Here is a 9,589-nt window from a genome sequence, read left to right as displayed (position 1 = left end):
GGAGGATCGCTTGAGTTCAGGAGTTCTGGGCTGTAGTGCACTATGCCCATCAGGTGTCCACACTAAGTTCGGCATCAATACAGAGACCTCCCTGGAGCAGGAACCACCAGGTTGCCTAAGGAAGGGTGAACAAGCTCAGGTTGGAAACGGAGCAGGTCAAAACTCCCGTGCTGATTAGTATTGGAACTGCACCTGTGAATAGCCACCACACTCCAGCCTGGCCAACATAGTGAGACCCCGTCTCCTAAAAAAAAAAAAAAAATTAGGCATGGTGGTGCACACCTGTAGTCCCAGCTACTTAAGAGGCAGAAGCAGGATGATCACTTGAATCCAGGAGTTTGAGGCTGTAGTGAGCTATGATCATACCACTGCACTCCAGCCTGGGTGACAAGAGAGAACCCCTGTCTCAAAAATAAATTTAAAAACATAAAATTTAAAAGGATTTTGCTGACCCCTAGACTAGGAAATAAAAGGCAACAGAAAATGTATCTTATGTCCTTTGATTCTCTCTGCAGTGCTCAATAAATAAATTTCAAGCCTGGGCGTGGTGGCTCACACCTATAATCCTAGCACTTTGGAAGTACCAAGGTAGGTAGATTACCTGAGCTAAGGATTTTGAGACCAGCCTGGGTAACATGGCAAAACCCCATCTCTATTAAAAATTCAAAAAAATAGTCAGGCATGTAGCTGGACATGGTGTCACACACCTGTAGTGCCAGCTACTTGGGAGGCTGAGACACAAGAATCGCCTTGAACCCGGAAGGCGGAGACTGCAGTGAGCTGAGATTGCACCACTGCACTCCAGCCTGGGCAACAAAGCAAGACTCTCTCCAAAAATAAATAAATAAATTTCAAGTGGATGAACAAGAAGCCCGCACCGTCATCTTGAAGCCACAGCCCTAAATGCAAAACAAAAACGAAAACAAAAACCTAAATATGGTCAGACACCCCAACTTCCTTGGTCCCAAAACAGTGACCCCTTGTCCTTGTGAGTCACAGTCAACCTTTCCAGGACTGCTGCAGACATCCCTGACTTCTTGACTCTGGGAGCTATCAGGGAAGTGAAGATCCATAAGTCCACTGCTTTTTTTTTTTTTTTAGATGGAGTTTCACTCTTGTGGCCCAGGCTGGAGTGCAATGGCGCAATCTCAGAAGCTCACTGAAACCTCTGCATCCCGGGTTCAAGTGATTCTCCAAACTCAGCCTCCTAAGCCTGAAATTACAGGTGCCCGCCACCACGCATGGCTAATTTTGTATTTTTAGTAGAGACGGGGTTTCACCATGTTGGCCAGACTGGTCTCAAACTCCTGACCTCAGATGATCCGCCTGCCTCGGCCTCCCAAAGTGCTGGGATTACAGGTGTGAGCCACCGCACCTGGCCTAGTCCACTGCTTCTTTACCCTTTACCTCCACATCCCCTTCAGAGAGAAAAATTTCATACTCTTCCTTTTCTGGTATGCAACATGAAAACAGTTCTCTTTTAAACTCAACCAACAGTCCCAGTGTAGTGGCTCTGCTAATAAAGACACACCTGAGACTGGGTAGTTTATAAAGAAAAGACATTTAATTGACTCACAGTTTCACATGGCTGGAGAGGCCTCAGGAAACTTAGAATCATGGCAGAAGGGGAAGCAAACACATCCTTCTTCACATAGCAGTGAGAGAATGAGAGCTGAGCAAACAGGGAAGCCCCTTATAAAACCATCAGATCTTGTGAGAACTCACTATCAAGAGAACAGTATGGGGAAAATTGTCCCCATGATTCAATTATCTCCACCTGGTTCTGACCTTGACACGTGGGGATTATTACAATTCAAAATAAGATTTTGGGTGGGGACACAGCCAAATTGTATCAGGCTCGTACCTGTAATCTTAGCACTCCGGGAAGCCAAGGTGAGAGGATCACTTGAGGCCATGAGTTTGAGACCAGCCTCAGCAATACGGTAAGACCCTGTCCCTACAAAAATATTTTTAAATCAGCCCTACATGGTGGTGTATACCTGTACTCCAAGCTACTTTGGAGGCTAAGGCAGGAGGATTGCTTGAGCCAAGAGTTCAAGGCTGCAGTGAGCTATGATCATGCCACTGTACTCCAGCCTGGGCAACAGAGCTAGACCCTATCTCAAAAAATAAGATAAAATAAGTACAACTAACAAAACTACAACGTTGAATATGCTTTTCAAACTATACTCACCCTCATTGATGAAAGCCATTGATCTTGTCCAAATTGCTCATTTCACCACTAGGAAAACTGAGGTACAGATAAAGGAATCAAAGTGCTCAAGAGGGTCCAGTGAGACAGAAGCACATCTGAGACTGTCAGAGCTCCTGGTGCCCAGCTTGATGCCCAGGCATTTCTCAAAGTCTATGCCTTGCCAGGGACAGGGTGGGTGACTTGGAAGTGGTCAGGCTCCTGTCCCGTCATGGCCTCCGCCAGGCTCCTCAGTGCTCTCAAACTAACCTATGGGATTCCCGAAGGGAAAGAGGTATCTGGCACTTGGTCTGTGGTGCCGAGGCTGCTGGAAAAAGGAGCCCTGAGTTCTAGGTGCAGATCAGTGATGAGCAGCTCCAGATTAAGGACTCGGAAGAGAGAATGAGGAGCCCTTCTTAGTTCCAACTCTGCAGCCTCTTTGTCCCCACCTCCTCCATCATAGCTGCTCACTCCGCATCTTGGACCTGATGCCTGCTCCTGTCAGGCTGCCCCATCAACGTCTCTCTAGCTCCTGTACCCTCCTCCCAACCAATGACAGTCTCACTTCACTCTCTGACAGGAATCCAGCCCACCACCTGTAGGCCCAACATAGCCCACATATGTGTTTGGTTTGTCTGACACTATTTAAAAACAATCTGAATTAGTTGCTCATGTTTAAAAACCAGTAGGAATCACCTAAAATATTGAATTTCTTGATTCTCTTCAAGAATCTACAGATTGACAATATGAGGCCTGCATTATTTTCTGGCAGGGCAGCAGCTGACTGGGCTAAGGGGTAGCTTCCCCATCTGGATGTGGAACTTATACAGCAGGCCCAGCATTTTCACCACTTCCTGTTGCCTTCCCAGCCCTGCTGTTACATTCCTTTAGATGACCTGTCTGGCCTTGGAAAGCATCTGCAACCCTAGTCTTGACCACTTTGATCTGGGCCTTCCCCACATCCAGCTCATCAGGTAAGACCCTCCTACCCTGAGACCATCCCCAGTGATTAACCCATCCAAACCCAGCCTCTGACCATCCATTCACTCAGCCCAGCCCTCAAGCATCAAGGGAGACTGTGCCCCCATTGCTGTCCCCCAAATACCTCCCTGGACCCACAGCTCAGCCCTTCAGGCCCCCCTCCTCCAAGTCCCATAACTCCCATGGTCATTCAGAAAGCATGGTGGCCAATCTGCCATCCTTTATTTGTCCTAAATAAGGACCCCTGCACTCTTATACTGAGGCAAGAGTTCTTGGATTTTGTACCGAGGTGCTTTGATGCCTTCGACAATCCTCAATGGGGGCAGGTATTTCTGGGGCGCCTTAAAAATGGGATAACAAGGTTTAGTCGTCTTGTTGATGCTGCACAAATTGAGGACCACAGACCTAGGGTCGTATATCCCTTTCTTCTTGGGCCGGATTGGGGTGAATGGTGGAATTTGGCGATGCTTCACTAGCAGCTGCAACAGATCCTTCCGAAAGACATTCCAGCTGTTCTCCTGGAGGAACTTCTGGCACATATCTTCATCACTAAAGGTCAGGCACAGAAGCCGAGGTTCTCAAGCCAGTCCTGCCCCTCCAGCCTTACCTCCTGCCACTCTCCCCTCCCTAAGCGCATGGTGCTTCATCCCACTTCTCTGCCCCTCCCGGACTCTCCCTCAGCTCCTTTCCCTTTCCACAGTTTTCTTCCCTTAGGCCTGTTCTGTCTCATGTAGCAGCAATGGCCCACATGTAGCTACTGAGCACCTGCAATGTGGCCAGTCTGAATTAGAGATGTGCTGTGAGTGTAAAATACACACCAGATTTCACACTTAGAACAACAAAAGAATGTAAAATAGCTTATTAATCATTTTATATTGATAAATAAAGTGTGGTATATACATATTGCCCAATTCCATTTATGTGAAATGTCCAGAATAGGCAGGTCTATAGAGACAGGTAGTAGATTTGTGGCTGCCTTAGACTGGTCATGGTGCTCTGGCTCCACCCTGCCCTCTCCCCTCATAGCGAGTAAGGCTGAGGAAGGTGGAAGAAGGACTGAAGTCTCCTGAGACCACAGCAAAGCAAGGGGGTGTTAAACTTCAATTAACTCAAAAAAAAAAAAACCTTCAATTAACTCAACTGTACTCCCTTACCTAAGGAGACAAGCTGAATACATCACTCTGACTTAGAACTTACCATGTGTCAAGCACCTTACATTTGTTAACTCATTTAATTTTCACAACCACCCTATTTCACAAACATAGAAACTGGGGTGAGGCTAAGGGATTCATCAAAACCTAGGAGGGACAAGCATGTGATGACTAATTCTTAAGAGATTTTTTTTTAACCTAGATACTAAGCTAAGACAGACAAGACTCCATGTCACTTCCTGATGCTGATGGTCACACTGATTTCTAGTCTACTTTTTCACTGAACAGGGTAGCCTCGGCTTCACACAGGGGTCTCAGTTCCAATCCCCTGTCTTACTTGAACTGAAAGCTGCATCTGTCCTTTCAGCCTTTAAAACATCGGCCCATAGCCAGGCACAGTGGCTCATGCCTGTAATCCCACCACTTTGGGAGGCCAGGCAGGCAGATCACTTCAGGAATTCAAAACCAGCCTGTCCAAGATGGTGAAACCCTGTCTCTACTAAAAATACAAAAGTTAGCCAGGTGTGGTGGTCCACGCCTATAATCCCAGCTACTTGGGAGGCTGAGACACAAGAATCATTTGAACCTGGTGGGTGGATGTTGCAGTGAGCTGAGATCATGACACTGCACTCCAGTCTGGGTGACAGAGTGAGACTCTGTCTCAAAAAAAAAAAAAAAAAAAAAAATCAGCCCGTGATACCCTTAAGCTCTCTTGGGCAATCCCCAGCATTAGTTCACATTATCTACCGGTTTTGAGTGATCCTCTTCACTTTGACCCTGGGAGATTTCCTGACTTTCTTGTGGATGCAGCCATGTGTCCTATCTCTCGTGGCCTCCCTGTGCTCTGTACAGGTGATTTTCAGGATATTCAGCCTGCGCTATTCACCTAACAGGTGCCTCTGCCACTGATCTTCAAGACCTCAGAGTCCTCGGTTAAAATGTGAGGGATTTGAGCTAGATAATGGATATGTTTTCTGCCTGCTTTAGCAGTCTAGAAAGCCATGAGTTCAACGATTAATGAACAAGACAGAATTCTGTGGGTCAGCATTCTAGATGAGGGCTGCAAACGCTGACTGAGCAAGGCGGATGCTGAGTGTTCCATCTGCCCCCACTCAAGTCTATGTAAACTTTCCCTGAATTTCCATTCAACAGTTATTAACTGATCCCCATCACAAGCCAGGCATTATGCAAGGAGCTAAGGTGCCTTAAACCCTTTTTTGAGTGGTAGGTCTGAATGGCCATTTCCTATTTTGGTAGTACCCAGGAATCAGAGAAGTGTGGCATCCTTGAACCAGAAGGAACCATCAGTATTTCTCGGCTTGTTTTTCTCACAAGACTGTCCCAATGTTGGCCCTATATTATCTGCTCTTTAAATTTACTAATGATTTTCCTTCAATCTATTCAGTTTCTTTTACTTAAATATTTACTTTAACTTTGTCTTAAGCAACATGATCTGTCAGATCACAGGGTTAGTAAGCTAGTCACGCTGCTTTTTCTCATTCACACAAATAAATACCTAACTGTTAAAACTAAAAATATCAATCTATGAGCTGCCTGAAGTCATCCTGTAAGCCTCCTGTGGAATATATTCCATACTCTAAAAAACACTGATCTACTCTAATTTTCTTGTGTTTCTGACTGGAGTCAGAAGCCTAGAGGAGGTCATGAAGAGCTCACATTGCCCAAGGTCATGAAGAGCTCCTGTGAGATCCTTTTGTATGCCTGTTGGCCAGGGGCTGGAATCACCTGCAGCTCTGCCTGCCTTCATACCCACTTTTCTCTACCATTGTAATCAGTCGCTTCCCACACCTGCTGGCAAAACCATGTCTGATCACAATATCACTGCAAGTAAAGAAAAAAGAGAGGATGCAAAATTGTGTAAGAAGTATGAGCTCTGTTATGAAAACAGAGCATGATGATAAATGCACATTTGGTACATATCCATGAAGTGAAGAAAAACACTAAAAGGAAATACAGAAAATGCTAACTGGGATTGCTGGAGGACTGCAAATGATTTGGGTTTTGTCTTTTTTGCTGTTCAGTGTTTTTTAAATTTTCTGCAATGAGTATGGCCCAATCATTCACATTTAGCCAAAATTTATTAAGCACCTGCTGCATGCTGGGTACTGTTACAGGTGCTAGAGACCAAAGGTGGATAATGCACAGCCTTGCCTTCCTGAAGCATTTAATCAGGTGGAGGGAAAGAGCTATGCAAACAGGTAACTATATGACAACATGATAGAGTCAATGACAGAGCTGTGTGGAGAATATTATGAGTGTGCAGAAAAGGAGTACTTATCCCAAACTGGGGTTAGTCTGAGGAGGTTTGCTGCAGACGATGAATCTTACAGAATGAGCAGGAATGTATCACAAAGGGTCAGGGCAGGACTAGGGTTAGCATTTCAGGCAAAACAGCCAGCACTAGCAAAGGCAAGGTATGTGCAGCACCTAGCAGGCAACCCACCTGGGTTGCTGGAGTGGGTTGGAGGCGGCAGGAGATGCTGCAGGGGGCCTGAGTAGGGGCTAGACTGTGGTGGGTCATTGAGGTAGCACTGAGTTTGGATTTTATCCTATAGGTAGTGAGATACCACTGAAAGGTTTCAAGCAAGAGTTTAACACAACTGGATTAGAGTTTTAACAAGAACACAGTGTGCAGAAAGAATCCAGCAGGGAAAAGACTGAAGGAGAGGAACCCATGATAAGACTCTTGCAGGAGTCCAGCTTGGTGGTCCCGAAGTGGGGGATGGAGGCCAGGAGCAGTGGCTCATGCAATCCCAGCACTTTGGGAGGCCAAGGTGGGTGGATCCTTTGAGCTCAGGAGTTTGAGACCAGCCTAGGCAGCATAGCAAAACCCTATTTCAACCAAAAAATACAAAAAAATTAGCCAGGCATGGTGGCACCTGCCTGTGGTCCCGAGTGAGACCCTGTCTCTCTCTCTCTCTCTCTCTCTCTCTCTCTCTCTCTCACACACACACACACACACAAAGTTGGGGTGGAGAGATTTGTCACCCAGGGAGATGTACAAGATCTACTAGAGTATGTGAACAGGATTTCATATATGTGTGTGTGTGTGTGTGTGTGTGTGTGTGTGTATGTATATATTATACATTCATTTATATATACATATAAATGTATAAACACACACACATATATGTATATATATGTGCATATATATACATACATATATATACATATACATATATACATATATATATATATATTTTTTTTTTTTTTTTTTTAGACAGTCTTGCTCTGTCGCCAGGCTGGAGTGCAATGGGGCAATTTTGGCTCACTGCAACCTCTGCCTCCTGGGTTCATGCAATTCCCTTATCTCAGCTGCCCAAGTAGCTAGGACTACAGGTGTGCACCACCACACCCAGCTAATCTTTTGTATTTTAGTAGAGTATAGATGGGGTTTCACCATGTTGGCCAGGATGGTCTTAATCTCCTGACCTCATGATCCGCCCACCTCAGCCTCCCAAAGTGTTGGGATTACAAACATAAGCCACCACACCTGGCCTGGATTTCATTTATATTTATCTTTCTCTTATTCTTTTAAGAGATCTATTTTTATATGTTTATAATATATATAAGTACAGTAATACATGTAGATATAATAAAAATAAATTAATGTGTTATTTATATTACATATGCATACCAGGGAATACATACTTGAGAACACTTTTAAGTAACAGCAATATGAGGTGAAACAGTTTGGAGACCACTGGTCTGGGTAAATTAACTTTTACATTTTATTTTATTTTATTTGAGACAGAGTCCTGCTCTGTTGCCAGGTGCCAGGCTGGAGTGCAGTGGTGCAATCTCGGCTCACTGCAATCTCCGCCTCCTGGTTCAAGCAATTCTCCTGCCTTAGCCACCTTTAGTAGAGACAGAGTTTCGCCATGTTGGCCAGGATGGTCTCGATCTCTTGACCTCGTGATCCACCCACCTTGGCCTCCCAAAGTGCTGGGATTACAGGTGTGAGCCACCATGCTCAGCCTTATTGTTTCTTAAGACAACCCAGGCTGGAGTGCAGTGGTATCCTCTCCACTCACTGCAACCTCTGCCTCCCAGGTTTAAGCGATTCTCCTACCTCAGCCTCCTGAGTAGCTGGGATTACAGACATGTGCCACCATACCTGGCTAATTTTGTATTTTTAGTAGAGATGGGGTTTGACTAGGTTGACCAAGCTGTTCTCAAACTCCTGACCTCCAGTGATCTGCCTGCCCCAGCTTCCCAAAGTGCTAGGATTATAGGCATGAGTCACCATGCCTGGCCCTGCATTGAACATCTTAATGCAGGGGCTTTCTCAGTATTTTGACTCTGTAAATTCACAGATAAATCTCTGTCTCAAAGTGTCGGGACAGTTTTATAACCCTTGAAATGTAATGCTAAAATTCTTATCAAAAGGATTGAGCCTATCTAGTCTGTACCAACAACTCCCAGTTTCATTTCACCCTTGTCAGCAGTATTATATTTTTTTCTTTTACTAAAATAACAGGTAAAAAAATGTTCATTTCACCGGATGGGACTTAGGCATATTTCCAGTACTGACCTGGGGAATGCTGTACTGAGCTTTAACAACTTGTGTATCATCTCATCATCATTGTCAATCAGTTCATAAAAGTTTTCCTTCCTTATCCGTATCATCTCATTTCCCAGGCTTAACAGGATGAAGGGTCGTGTGTCGTGTTCACCCTCTGGAAGGAAGAGCTGGTGAAGGCCCTAGGGAAAAGTTGCAGAAAGTTAAACCTCAGAGACTGGCCAGGTTTGCCTGCAGATTTTCTAGATGGGAAAAAGAAGGCCTTAAACAGGAGGTGAATTTATCTTGGATCACTGAGCAAATGACAGGCAGGAGAAATCCTGGGCCCTTTTTGCTACATGACATGGAATTCCTCTGACGCTGGAATTAGAAGAGTACCTAAATCACATTACCCACTGTCCCACCTACTCCAGCAATCTATTGATGCCACTATTGCTCTCAAGTTTTCCCCAATGTCCAATTACAGTTCTTCTTTTTGTCAGATAAACCTGTTTTCTCTTCCTTAGGACTTACAACAAAAGTCAAACAGCTAGGCGCCAGGTGCAGTGGCTGACACACGTAATCCCAGCACTTTGGGAGGCCCAGGTAGGTGGATCACTTGAGCCCAGGAGTTTGAGACTAGCCTGGGCAACATGGTGAAAACACATCTCTACAAAAATTACAAAAGTTAGCCAGGTGCATGCCTGTAGGCCCAGGCTGAGATGGGAGGATTTCTTGAGCTGA

The 9,589-nt window shown here is 45.2% G+C and overlaps 1 protein-coding gene across 2 annotated transcripts in view; it reads right to left on the bottom strand.

The window, feature by feature from the left end:
* Positions 1-251: 251 nt before the first annotated feature.
* Positions 252-9,589, bottom strand: part of CNBD2 (cyclic nucleotide binding domain containing 2) — a 71,235-nt gene continuing 61,897 nt past the window's right edge. For both annotated transcript variants that reach the window (XM_074406450.1, XM_039479287.2), the window contains 2 exons: positions 8,879-9,048; positions 252-3,721 (listed from right to left, as the gene is read on the bottom strand). In XM_074406450.1, coding sequence (XP_074262551.1) covers positions 3,403-3,721; positions 8,879-9,048 — 489 coding nt within the window. In that variant the 3' untranslated portion in view covers positions 252-3,402. The remainder of the gene's footprint in view (positions 3,722-8,878; positions 9,049-9,589) is intronic.

The sequence above is a fragment of the Saimiri boliviensis genome, chromosome 9 (genome assembly GCF_048565385.1).
Source record: "Saimiri boliviensis isolate mSaiBol1 chromosome 9, mSaiBol1.pri, whole genome shotgun sequence".
NCBI classification, from domain to species: domain Eukaryota; kingdom Metazoa; phylum Chordata; class Mammalia; order Primates; family Cebidae; genus Saimiri; species Saimiri boliviensis.
Note: the sequence above shows the minus strand (reverse complement) of the source record. Positions and strands in the feature narration are given on the sequence as shown.